The 14,525-nt window shown below is 40.2% G+C and overlaps 1 protein-coding gene across 3 annotated transcripts in view; it reads right to left on the bottom strand.

Annotated features, from left to right (window-relative positions):
* arhgef2a (Rho guanine nucleotide exchange factor (GEF) 2a) overlaps nt 1-14,218 on the bottom strand; it is a 72,706-nt gene extending 58,488 nt beyond the window's left edge. For all 3 annotated transcript variants that reach the window (XM_026300158.2, XM_026300157.2, XM_026300156.2), the window contains exon 1: nt 13,982-14,218. In XM_026300158.2, the coding sequence (XP_026155943.1) occupies nt 13,982-14,044 (63 nt within the window). In that variant the 5' untranslated portion in view covers nt 14,045-14,218. The remainder of the gene's footprint in view (nt 1-13,981) is intronic.
* Nucleotides 14,219-14,525: the final 307 nt, after the last annotated feature.

The following is a 14,525-nucleotide window of genomic DNA, read 5'->3' as shown; positions in this document are numbered from 1 at the left end:
GCTTGTTTTTCTGGGTCTTTCTCTGATTGTGCAATGGATGAATAGAATTGTTTCCTTGCTTCACATAATTGTAATTGTTTCTTTGTCTTAGCATCCATGCTATCGCCCTTTTTAATTGAATCCAGCCTGAGTATTAATCAGTTACCTTGCTCGTAACGTCATTGCTTTCATGGATGTTTAGAACATTGACTTTGATTTCATTTCTGATTTCAGGGTCTTGTTCTGGAACTTGACTCATTTGCCCTGGTCTTCGTGGCCATTCTTCTGGTTTCAACAAAAAAGTTGGGCCCTTTAATCCATGTTTCTGCCCAGACAAAGTCCTTTGCCTTAATACCTCTGGTAGATTGATCTGCGGGATTTTGTCATGACTTGACAAACCTCCACTGCAGTGGAGTAGTAGCATCTTGTTTTAGAGACATCCTGTTTGCTACAAAGGTTTTGAAGTGAGCACTATCATTCCCAATATAGTTGAACACTGTAGTGCTGTCTGTCCAGAAAACAGACTGCTGTAGTGGGATTTGAAGTTCTTGTCTTAGTACTTTGCCAATTTTGACAGCTACTGCTGCTGCTGCTATCAGTTCGAGTCTGGGAATTGTAATTTGTTTGAGTGGGCTAACTCTTGACTTTCCCATTAACAAAGAACAATGTTTCTGATTTTGTTCATTTGTAAGTACCAGATAATTTGCTGTACCATAAGTGCTCTCACTGGCATCAGAGAAATTATGCAGCTGTGCTTCTGTTGTGCTTCCGAACTTCTCTGGTCTTACGCACCTTTGGATTTTGAAGTCTGAGAGGTGATTTAAATCTTCTATCCATCTGACCCACTGATCAGCACACTTGCCATCAATCTCTTCATCCCATCCATATCCTTGTTTACACATATACCTTAAAAGGAGTTTGACTGGTAGGATGAGTGGCACCAGAAAGCCAAGAGGGTCATAAATTGAGAGAATACCTCTTCTGTTCAATGGCTTCTCCTGTATTTGCATGTTGTAAGTGAAGGTGTCATTTTCTGTGCACCACTGTAGGCCAAGTGCTCGATGGGCAGAGAATCCTGATTCAAGTTGAGGTCTTTTATCCTGTGACCTACTGGGGTAGACACTAATACTTTTCTGCTGTTGCTTACCCACTTTGTTAAGCAGAAACCTCCTTCAGAACACAAGTCTCTAACATCCTTCACTAGGTCAATTGCTTCTTTTTCCGTGTACGCTGATCTCAAACAGTCATCTACGTAAATATTGTACTGTTTCAACAGCCTTTTAAGATGCTACATCTTTTTTGTCTTCTGCTGTCTTTTTCAGTGCATAAGAGGCGCAGCTAGGTGACGAAGTGGCCCCAAATAAATGCACCAGCATTCTATACTCCTCTATAGGTGCATTCAAATTGCCATCCAGCCATCAAATAAAGCGAATCAGATCTGCATCCTCTTCAGGAACCTTCACTTGATAGAACATCGACTCCACGTCTGCCATCATGGCTATTGGTTCTTCTCTAAATCTGGTGAGCACACCGATGAGTGTATTTGAGAGGTTCGGACCTTGTAGCAATTGGTTGTTTAGAGACATCCCTTGAAAGGAAGCAGTACAATCAAAGACCGCTCTTATTTTCTTTTTTCTTGGGGTGTGGTATGGTGTGGTATGTTGTCATTGCGATCAAGCTATTCTGTGGGACCTTTAACTGCATATCCTTTCTTTATTATACGCTTCATGAAGTTACTGTAGTCTTCAAGCAAACTTGAGTTTCTTTTTAGCTTCCTTTTCAGGTTAGCAGCACACAGTTGACACATTGATTGTTCGGCATTTTGCACTGATTCGTTTCTGAAAGGCAATTTCACACAGTAATTCTCAATTCTCAAACTTCATGTTTTCCTGCACTGACCTACAGAACTGTTTGTTGTCCTGTGACAGTTCGTTTTCTTCATAGTGGCATTGAGGAAAGTCTGAATTATACTGCTAAATCAACAATTGCTCTATTTCCACCACTGAAAGACAATTAACTGTATGGTGCGGCAGTTTAGACCTTTCTACAGTGTGGCTTTCCTACCTAATGGTTCCATTCACAACCCAACCCAATAAAGTTTTCAGGGCATATGGTCCATCTTGTTGGCTATTTATGATGTACCACAGCTCCGTTGCCTTTGAATTGTTGGCTCCAATTAGAAGATCCACATTTGCATTAATGCAAGGTATGCTTACTTCGTTCAAGTATGGCCATTTGGTAATATCTTCTTGTTCTGGAATGTTCTCATTTTGAACAGAAATGTTACTGTGTAAAGACTTTAGGAAGCTCAAAGTACTTTGTGTCTTCCAGCGCAGACACCTCCAGGTCTGTGAGGATAAAACTGCTTACCAGCTTCTGCTTACCAGGCTTATCTTGACACATAGTGCTCAGTAAAATTTGAGTTTTCTTGCCTTTCAAGTTTAATTTCTTTCGCAGTTCTTCAGTACAAAAGGTAGCTTTTGGTAGTACTTCCTGCATCCAAAAAAGCATATGTTTCCACTTTCCTGTTTCCATCTGTCACTTTTACCTGACTTGACTTTTACTAGCACTATTGACAACACACAGTTATCACCTGCAGACTGCAGATGCCTGATTGGCAGTTAAGGGAGACCTGGACACATGAGATCCTTTTGTCTGATGATTCAACATCTTTTGTACCTTGTGGTCATCCTTTATATGTAGAATGTCTGGGTGTTTTTGTGAGCATTCCTTACATTCCATTCTCTTTTTACACATCTTGCTAAAATGATCTTTTGAGCAATATATACATGGTTTTCTCAAAGGTATTGACTAGGGTGGACTGACCTGTTTTCTTGACACATTTGGTGGCTTTCTTTCTTCCACACAAATGTTGGTTGAAAAGCTGCTCTTACTTATTCCTTTGTTAGGATACTTCTCTTTCTGGTTCGCCTTCACTGCTACAACATTGTGGTTGTCCACTATGTCTCCAAAGAGAGGGTCAATGGCCATTTTTGCTTGGCAATCAATAAAGTCAACTAAGAGTAAATCTGGCTCTTACTCCTTGTCCCTATTTGAAGTCAAAAGCTTCTGATCGCCACCTTTCTTTCATTTTGTATGGCAACTTTGACATTACAGCTCTCATATTGGTAGGATTGTCCATTTCCTCCATAGACTCTCCATTCGCCAATGTATTACAACAGCCAATCAGGAACAGAGCATATGCATTCAAGACTTTACCATCATCAGACTTAATCTGAGGCCACTTTAAGGCTTTATCGATATAAGCCCTTGCTATGATTAGCTCGTCACCATAATGCCTTTGGAGAAGTCGTTTTGCTTCTTTGAAACCTTTGCTTGACGGCATATATTCACAGCTTCTGACTAGCTCTTGGGGTTCTCCTGTAGTGTATTGTTCATAGATAATATAGCTTGCCTTTTTCATTGTCTGTTTTATGTTCAATGGTATGCTCAAAGGACCTGATAAAGGATTTATAGTTTAACACATCCCCAGTAAACACTTGGATGTCTTTACTAGGTAGGTGAATTTTTCGTTGCTGTTTCACAAGCAATTCCATCAAGTCATGTTGTTTCTGCATAACCTGAATAATGCTGTCATTTTCTTGATGATTAGCACTGTGGCCAGTGTCCTCTGATGTGCTAATTGTGGTGCTGCAAGTGACACTGGATTCGAGATGGCCTTTGTTCTACTTTTCACCACAGCTGAATGACCAGGCAAATAGTCTCTTTGCTCTGTTTTCAGTTCTGAATGCTTCAGATGGATTCCTTTTCTTTGCTTAGACTGTACGTTGCTTTTGCCATCCTCTGAACGTTCATACTCTTTTAGTACCTTTAATTTAGCATTGCTTTCTGCAAGCACCATTTCAATTTCGAGTTCCTCCATTTTTGCCCTGAGCTACATCTTTTCAGGTTGTTGTTTTTTTGTCAAAGCTGCTGCTCCTGCTAGCAAAGCTGCACATTTTGATTCTTCTCGCACACACGCAGACAATACTGAGAAGGAAACTGATCCACTATCAATATCTGAATCACGCAACTATGAGGCACTGTTGGGAGGAGTAACATCCTCCATTTCGACATTGTTATTTTGGCATTTTCAATCAACAGCAGCAGCCATCCAATCTTCCGTTTCCTTTTCAAGAAGTCTTAAGGAATCTATTTTAGACTCAAACCAATTTCTTTGATCTGCAATCTTTTCCTCTTAAGGTAGAAGATCTTGAACTTGCACATTTAAATCAGCAGACTCAGCTTTCAACTGTGCAAAATCGAGTAGCATCAGATCTTGTACATTCTGCAGATTTCCATCATTAGTCATTAACCCTTCAATGGTTTTGATCTAAGAGCTAAGAGCAGATAATTTCGCTCTTCTCAAACTAATGCGTCTGTGAAGTTGCTCTTTTATTGCTCTTTTGGTGGATTTATACACTCTCTTGTGTTCAACTGCAACGTCATCTTCTCCTTCTTCAGCCATCACAATTCACGTACACGTAATACTTTTCTGAATCAAACGTATGCATTTCAGCTTCTTCAAACATGCAATCATCTTATAGCTGATTCAAAGTCCTTTACCTCATTCACAGAATGAGTGGAAATGTCTTTCTTTGTGACGCAGTTTTTTAAGTATTAGAAGTTATTATATGCTTTCTATCAACCGTTTGTAAGAAATGTAGCCTTGAGAATATTATAGCAACTGTGATAGAGAGGTAGAGGTGGCCACTGCCCAGATACCGTTGCTTTGGTAAATGTGAGTTACAAGTCAGACTACCTCAGAATAAGGGGCACCTAGAAACGGTCAGTAAAGAATTCTTTAGATTTCACAGGTGAGAGGGGGCTCACGGGACTGGATGAAGAAAGTGCCAAGAGGCTGGGACCAGCCTGAGCACCAACGAAGGGAGAGCTTAGTCTAAACCATGGTTACTCCGCACCAGTATAGACCAATCAGATAGTCACACATTTTCATACAAAGTTTGTGTAATGCTAAGGATAGCATCTTCTCTTTGTTAGGTTCGTTGCAGCTAACTGCCTGCTCACTGCGATTTCCCAAACAAAGAGAGGTCCATGTACATGTTGATGATTCTTCAATGCAAATAAATCTTCTAAACTGAGTTACTGTGATAAGTCCTCACTGCAGAAAACGAACGCACTTACAAAATCCAACAAAAATTAAAGTATTGTCCGCTATTCATAATCTGCGATCATCAAACATTTCAATGTCCGTTCACTGACGATTCTCTGTCGGTGATGTCCTCATCACTAGCGCAGCATCCACGCACCTTGTTTCACTTTCCATCTCCACAGAGCAACTTTTTTGACTAAACAATGTGATAGCAATCCGCCCAATTTCTGATTTCTGTTGCTGCTTCTGCTTGTGTGACCGTGTATTAAACTCGAATAACATCCAGTAATTCGATAAATTACAAACGTCCAGTAATTTCCTTTTCTGCAAGTTTAATAGCAAAAATTAACTAGAAATTAAAATAAATTAAATTAAAAACTGTAACGCTCTATTCTTGCATGAAACTCTATGTCATGGCTGATGTCATTTTCAGTTCTTGCCAGAAATAACATCAGCATTATTTGAAACGCTAAATTATTTCAATACAACTATTTAACAATTACTTAATCCGAACAATAACTTATTTCACATCTATATAAATAAACAAATAACTTAAATGGATCTTACAAACAAGTTCCTGCTAGTTTTGTTTTGAACATCCATTCATTATCTATACCCACTTATTCCTAACCAGGGTCCCAGGGATCCGCTGGAGCCTATCCCAGCTCTCTTTGGGTGAAAGGCAGGGGTACATCCTGGACAGGTCACCAGTCCATTACAGGGCCGTATAGAGACAAACAACCACCATACAGGTGCGCACATTCTCACGCCAAGTTTGGTTTTTATAGATCACAGACATTGCATGGAAACTGGCGTACGCCACTGTCAGACGCTGTTTTGTGTGTGCACACCATTTATAAATGAGAGCAATGAACGGTATTACCACTACTATCACGAAACAGTATGTGGGCCAAATCTGAGCCAGTGTCACACACTGTTTTCAGCCTGAGAGGTTTCCTCTGCCTCGCTCCTTCTTAATCGGTCTCCATGCCTGTGTGTATTTTGTCACTGCAAGTATATGTGTCCCACGTGCAGCAAAGGAAATCAGGGGAACAAAGAGTGTAGGTTGGTGCAGGAACTGTTTCCGGGTAAGTGAATCACTTTCTATTGCAAGCGTGTCGTGCTGTGTCTGTTGTATAATTCGTCTACAAATTAGCAACAGACTAGCCTTAGTCTAACACTCCTAAAAACGAACTAAACTTTCCAAATAATTCATTAACCGCTACATTCCGGTACTAGTCAAGTACATTTCTATTCTTACCGGTATTTATTGCTATTCCCAGACTTAGCGCTCGTTAGCCTACCAGTTAACTTAGCTAGCTGTTAGCTAGTAACATGACTTCTCCCTCTCTCTCTCTTTCCTGCTCGGTGTGCCACATGTTTAGTTATTCCTCTGCCTCCTTTAGTGATAATGATACCTGTAATAAGTGCAAGGTTCTGCTAGCTTTGGAGGCAAGGATCACAGATTTGGAAGCGCGGCTCCGCACCTTTGAACAAACGCCAGCTAGCTTAGCCCTGTTAGCTGGTGTGGAGGCACCGAGCTCAGGCTCAGGGTCTGTTAGCGGTCCAAGGGCAGCTCCGGAGCAGCCCGGAGAATTAGCCTGGGTGATGGTCCGACGGAAACGTGCTCCTAAGCAGAAGCCCACGGCTCATCACCTGCCTGTTCACGTTTCTAATAGATTTTCCCCGCTCAGCGACACACCTGCTGAGAAACCGACTCTGATAATTGGCGATTCCATAGTCATGAAGCATGAGACACCAGTGACCATAGTCAAATGTATTCCTGGGGCCAGAGCGGGCGACATCGAGTCAAATCTGAAGCTGCTGGCTAAGGCTAATCGTAAATATGGAAAAATTGTTATTCACGTCGGCAGCAATGACACCCGATTACGCCAATCGGAGGTCCCTAAAATTAATGTTGAGTCGCTGTGTAACTTAATTAACTTAAAATAAATGTTGGACTCCGTAGTTTTCTCTGGACCCCTCCCCAATCTGACCAGCGATGACATGTTTAGCCCCATGTCGTCGTTCCGTCGCTGACTGTCTAGGTGGTGTCCAGCAAACGATGTGGGCTTCATAGAGAATTGGGCCACTTTCTGGGGAAAACCCGGTCTGGTAGCAAGGGACGGCATCCATTTATTAGCCGACCTAAAGCCTGACAATCCAGAGTGGGGACCGGGACGCAGAGACTCAGTCTAAAACGCTGCAGTTTCCTTAGAGCCGTCACCCCCCTCAAACCACATAGAGATTGTGTCTGCCCCTCGAACATATAAATCATATAAATCAGAAGTTAACAGAAGAGGAGTTATTCATAAAAACCTAATAAAAATTAAGACCACTCCTCTTATTGAACAGAAAAACAGAACAGTCAGATGTGGATTATTAAATATTAGGTCTCTTTCATCTAAATCTCTGTTAGTAAATGATTTAATAAGTGAACACCAAATTGATTTTCTCTGTCTTACTGAAACCTGGCTACAGCAGGATGAATATGTCAGTCTGAATGAATAAACCCCCCTCAGTTATAAAAATTGTCATATTCCTTGAAGCACAGGTCGAGGTGGAGGAGTAGCTGAATTCTTCAATTCAATTCAATTCAATTTTATTGTATAGCGCCAAATCAAAATATAAATCATCTCGAGGCACTTTACAAAAACTAAAACTAAAAACCCAACAATTCCCTTATGAGCAAGCACTTGGCGACAGTGGAGAGGAAAAACTCCCTTTAACGGAAGAAAAAACCTCCAGCAGAACTGGGCTCAGTTTGGGCGGCCATCTGCCTCGACCGGTTGGGGTGAGTGGATAGAGCAGAGAGAAACGAACAGCAACAATAAACAACAAATAGACACTGCAAGTTGGTGGGACCAGTAACTTAGTTGTATCTGTTGGAGCTATTTGTGTTTATTGTTTAGTTTAGTTCATTTGGTACAGGTGTGCCGGTGAATTGATAAGTAGGTCAAAGTGGGAGGGTCTGTAGGGACCGAGGGCACATGGTTTTTTACCAGGAACAGAGAGGATGCATGCACGTTTGTCGTTTGTAAGCTTGCTGATCGATGTGTAAATAAATCATCACGAAATTGTATCTTTTGGAATGAACATTCATTCATCTTTTTTTTTTTGACCTGCGTAAACCTGAGTTTGACGGTCCTCAGTGGCCATTTGAACAAACTATACGTGGACAATTTGCTTAAGGATAAATGGCCACAACAGTATCTATCTATGAAACCTGTTAACACAAACCAGTTAACCAGACTTCAAGCCTGTCTAACTGACATAAAGGCCTGGATGACCAGTAACTTTCTACTTTTAAATTCTGAGAAAACGGAAGTTATTGTATTTGGGCCTAAAAACCTCAGAAATAACTTCTAAAATTATAGCTACTCTAGATGGCATAACCCTGGTCTCCAGCACTACTGTGAAAAACCCTGGAGTTATTTTTGACCAGGACATGTCCTTTAACTCACACATAAAACAAATCTCTAGAACTACCCTCTTTCACCTGCGCAACATTGCCAAAATTAGGAACATCCTGTCTCAAAATGATGCAGAAAAACTAGTCCATGCATTTGTAACCTCAAGGCTAGATTACTGTAACTCATTACTATCTGGATGTCCCAGTATCTCCATGAAAAACCTTCAGTTAATCCAGAATGCTGCAGCCAGAGTCCTGACAGGAACTAGCAAGAGAGATCATATTTCTCCTATATTGGCTTCTCTTCATTGGCTCCCTGTAAAATATAGAATAGAATTTAAAATCCTTCTTCTCACATACAAATCCCTTCATGATCAAGCTCCTTCATACCTTAAAGACCTTAGTACCATATTATCCCAATAAACCACTTCGCTCTCAGGGTCTACTTGTGGTTCCCAGAGTTTCAAAAAGCAAAATGGGAGACCAAGCCTATAGCTATCAAGCTCCTCTCCTGTGGAACCAGCTCCCAGTCTGGGTTCTGGAGGCAGACACTCTCTGTACTTTTAAGGCTAGACTTAAAACCTTCCTCTTTGACAAAGCGTATAATTAGGGCTGGCTTCAGGCAACCCTGAACCATCCCTTAGTTATGCTGCTATAGACCTAGACTGCCCAAGGACCATCAGTGCACTGAGCTCCCTAACCCTAACCCTAACACTCCCTTCCCATTCCCTCTCTTCCTCTCCTCCTTCCTCACATGTATATTCCACCACTGAATGTCACTAACCTTGTGCTCTCTCTCTCCCCTAGTTTGTGCTCTCTCCCTCTCTCTCTCTCTCTCTGTACCTTCTGCAGGTGTCCCCGGTCCTGGAGCTGTATATCGCTGATGTGCAGTTTCTTGCCCTACAAACCTGCGGTGTTTTTGTTGTTTATTGTTGCTGTTCTTTTCTCTCTCCTCTATCAACTCACCCCAACCGGTCGAGGCAGATGGCCACCCAAACTGAGCCCGGTTCTTCTGGAGGTTTTTTCTTCCATTAAAGGGAGTTTTTCCTCCCCACTCTTTGTTCATAATGGATTTGTTGGGTTTTTAGTTTTTGTATAGTGCCTTGAGATGATTTGTATTGTGATTTGGTGCTATACAAATAAATTGAATTGAATTGGACTCAATGAGCCTGCACCAGATTCCTGTTAAATACCGACATCAGAAAATAGACCGCTGCCATGGGTTGAATTATCTCTGTGGAAGCCAGCTGCCGTGATTTCTCCTTGTTTCCCTGGATCTCAGTTCCTAGCTCCTAATCCACCACTAGCTGTGCCTACCATCTCCGTGTTCCCAGTCATCTCCGCCTCTGAGGATTCTACTAACGTTCCTGGTTAGGTCTGGTCTCTGTCTCCTGTATCACGGGATCTTTATTCATCTACAAATTAACATCAGCATCACACATCTACAAATTAAATGGAGTCAATTAATTATTGTATTAAACTAGTCCAGCATACAGCACTCGGGCCAATTCTGGGACAAAGCACCGGGCATATGGTGGGCCAGATGCGGGCTGAGTGAATTTTGGTACCAGGGTAGCCAGCTGGCCAGGGGGCTGACAGATCACATTCACATGGACTGTAACTAGTGTATTAACTCAAACAACAAAAAACATAGGAAACCACTGTGTTTATCCTAAACTCATGAAGAAAACAGATTTTGCATCCACAAATCATGAATGTGTAGTGGTGCAAAAGTGTTGAGTGAAACTGAATATAGAGTAGATGTTGTGAGGCTGTGGTAAATAATAAATACACTCTCAGCCAGTCACTTCACTGATTTCATCACTCTGGAATACAAAAGCCAATCAGAGTAAAGCACAATGACAACAATATAGCAAATGAAGAGAGCTCTTCCTAATTTACTTTCTAATTATCTGTGCCTCACCTCCCACATTCATTGTGCAAGGTGAATTTCAATGCCTACCATTTAATAAACCAAGGTAAAAAAATCTCATCACTGCTTTCATTGTGTTGTAGTACAGCAATACTACAGAATCTAACCAAATCCATAGACACAAATAGACACACAAAGCAAAACAATATGAAAGCAGCAAACTGCCACAATGCATAACAATACATCCTATTAAGATATATTATACACCTCACTAAGAGTGGGTAAAGTTGCACAGGCCACAGACAGTTAAAAATACCGAAATGACGAGGCCGTGATATTTACTGTTACCTTGTATTGGCCATCTTTCATAATAGATTGCAGTGTTGGGAGTAACGCATTACAAACATAATGACATTACAGTAATACATTACTTTTTAGCTGGAATACAGTGATGCAGAATAATTACTAAATTACTAATTTTGGTAATATTAGACCTTTTACAGTCTCAATAACACACACTACAACAACTTATTTTCACCCAAGATTAAGTGGTGTTAGCTTTTGTTTTTTAAGAATTTACCATGACCATGAGACATTCCAGCACCAGAGAAAAAAATCCTGCAGGTCACATAGTATGTCTAGTTCCTGTTTTTATTTTCAAATGATAACAACTACTAATATATAACGTATAACATTTTCGAAGCAACTTGCACAACACTTGAAGGCTGATCCATTTTATAGGAAACTGTGACAGACAACTGCCAAACAAATGTCTTCTTCCTCATAGTTGGGTACGATGACAGATTAACAGTCCTGTGATATTACACTGTTGTCTTTCTCACTTCCTCTAAAACACACAACCATAAGCAAATTATTTACATAAGCTTAAGTAACATCATTATCACCTAGTAGGATAAGACCAGGTAGGATACCTATTAACTTGGGTTGAGATGGCTTTACTTATGCAGGTGACCTGTGTATTCCAGGTAGAGACCACCCTGGACCACACTCACCATCCCTGTCACAAAATCTTGATGGAACAGAGAAGCAGCTGCAGTGCTCATCTCATCTCACTGTGCTGCAGGACTAAACAATACATCTTATCTTATAACTGTGTTTAGATGGGTTTTAGTTTTTTTCTGATTGAGGAACCTAATATACTGCTTCTTCATAAGTGTGCAAGCATGATAAAGGATTCATATATGACTGTGCTGACTTCCAGAAATGTCGAGCCTTTGCAGGGATAGATGTGTACTCTTTATCTAGTAAGTCTGAAAAGTATATTGCTTTAATTCCCCAAATATCCCTGTTGGAACACCATCTGCTGGAAATTCCTGACAAATTAGGAAACCTTCCTGAATTCTGGCTGAGATAGGAGAGATTTAAGAAAAAGTTCTACCGTTGCCGACAAAGGCAAACGCGCCACAACGGCCGAACACACGTAAGAGAGGAATGCTGCAAATACAGAAACGCTTAGCCAAACTTCGTTCATAGCATCCCTCAGTTTGGGGTCCCCCTAGAGGCTTGGCGCACTTCCGTCCCATAAATATGCAGTGTGTCTCTCTTGGTTGTTTTTACAGTGTGTGTCTTGCGTGTGTTTTGGCTGTTGCAGCGTTTCTCTCTTGCATGTGTTTCGGCTGTTGCAGACTTTCTCTCTTGCGTGTGTTTTTGCTGTTGCAGCGTTTATGTATTTGCAGCGTTCGGCCGTTTCGACGCTTTTGTATTTGTCGGCCACCGTGAAGTTCAGAGAAGCGATACAATGGTCATACTTCTACTCATAAATAAATGACCGAAAATTTATCAGTCTGAGGGTTCGAAGTTAGTTAGGACTGATTTCTTACTCTAATGGAAATGATAAATACAGACCCTGGTTCTGTTCACCATCCACTTAAAGGAGCTATTTAGATATTTTCAATTGGCACATTACCCCTAATCGGCCCTTCCTCTCGAAATATGGCAGTTTTCTCAGATAATATAAACAATTTCAATCTTCATTTTAAGACAGCTCTACTGTGTTCTCTTTCCTTCAGATTGTTGTCTTGAGTACTGTTTGATAGACACATTTTTATTCAAACACCATGTTCTGTTAATACTGTAGGTCTCCACCTATCCCTCTCTTTTGATGCATCTGAAAAACTCAACCATCCTAATCATGACTACACTTGGATTCTCTGCAGTCTTTTCAAAGCTACAGTATATAAGAAATAACCTACTTGGCTGCCTCCTACCTCTGTGACCCTTTACCTTGCCACATCCCCTCTTGAAGCCTCTGCTCTGCAAGCAGCACTAAGAGCACTAGGCCAGGGGTATTATGGCAGCATGCTTTTTTATTCTGTCCTGCTTAAACTCTATCCCAAGACAGATTCTTCATATTTAAAAAATCTGTCAAAATTCACTTTATGCATACTTATATAGGCTACATAACTATATATGTGTACTATATTCGCACTATATGTACTATATGTGCAATAGGTGTTCCACTTAGAGGGAAGCTGTAAGCTGCTGCAGGGACTGAAGTGATCCAGTAATCTTTTTACTAAATTGCAAAATAGCACCCTGGGTAATCTTAAATTTAGCCTTCCTGGTAAACATATTACTAAAATACCACACCCACAGAACTGACACAGCAATAAAAAAGAGAATAAAAAATTATAATAAACTAATAAATTCAAACACATATAAGCTTATTTCTGTGAGGAAATAAATACATGAATAATTATATATATATATATATATATATATATATATATATATATATATATATATATATTTATATTTATAGTGATTCAAGCAGCCTGGCATTAAATCAAAGGTCTAAGAGCCCTCTGGCCAGTACTGTATGTTGTGGAATTCTATGTTTATATTTTTATCTAAATAAATAAAACTGAGGTAAGTCCAATAGGAGTTGCAGCAGGTGGAGATGTAACGCAGCTGTAAATCCTGTATGCTGGACTAATTTAAATCCAGCAGATTATGTAAGACCTTGTTTTATGGAAAGAAATGTGTCTTTCAACTAAGAATGTCATTCAAAAACCTTAGTAAATCTAGCCTAGAGTGCTTGTTAATATATTTATTTAGAAACACATTCCACTGTAGTTTCACATAAACAGCTATATCACACACAAACACACACACACTACCATTTCCATGGCAACAGTTGCTATAGTCAGATATCCAGTGAGCAAGCACACCGTGTAAAAGCAAACATACCTGCAAACCACCTACATTCACAAATACATTTATAATGTATATATTTAGGATAGAAGTGATGCAACCGGTGCAGTTATGTCAGGCCCTTTGGTTTAAGAAAAGAGCAAGGCCTGTGTCATATTGAGGAAATGTTTTATGGCTGAGAGTGCTAGAACAGAAAGAGGGGGAAATGACACAGGAACAGAAAGAGAAAACCAGACATTGCTGAAGTTAGTAGAAGCATGTACACATCGATAATATAATATGTAATCAGAAAGTTAGACTTTTCATCTAATTAAAGTCACACAAAAGTGTTGTTTTCCCTGACTATGGTAGGCTGTAATTGCAGTCAGTCACATGCCATTCACTGAGATTGCTGTCTTTATACTCAGTGATGACCATAATGCCAACTCACCCTCAGATTGATCTCCCTCATCCTCTCTTGCCGCAGTTTTGACAGACTGGCAACTCTGGACATTGTGAGATCTGTATTTTCTCACAATAACAGATTCAAATCACCAAGTCAAAAAATAAAATATCCAATATTAATGTTTGTGTAGATCCCACAGATCCCTATCAGAGAGAGAAAAACTTAAAGTCTTTCCTCACTGGCCAACTGCAATGTGCTTCTGATTCTGTGAAGTGGATGTTCCCGTGAGAAATCTAACTCTGAATCATCACCACCCCCTCACACACACACGCACACAGTGTTCAGCTGTCTGTGGTTTGGTAAAGACTATTATTTGCTCACTGCTACATGCTAATATGAAACCATTTCCAAAATGCTCAGATTTTACTGTAATTGTTTATATTAAGACAAAATGCTTGTATCATCTTGTCAGCAGTATAGTCTTGAATTGTAGTTAGCATTACTGATTAATATGTAGTACAAACAACCCTTTCCTGTTTAAAATATAAATCACATAAAGTCATTATGTTCAAATTCAGATATGCTGGTT

Source organism: Mastacembelus armatus, chromosome 11, assembly GCF_900324485.2.
Source record: "Mastacembelus armatus chromosome 11, fMasArm1.2, whole genome shotgun sequence".
Lineage (NCBI taxonomy): Eukaryota > Metazoa > Chordata > Actinopteri > Synbranchiformes > Mastacembelidae > Mastacembelus > Mastacembelus armatus.
The sequence above is the reverse complement of the archived record's forward strand: the minus strand, read 5'-3'. Positions and strand labels throughout refer to the sequence as shown.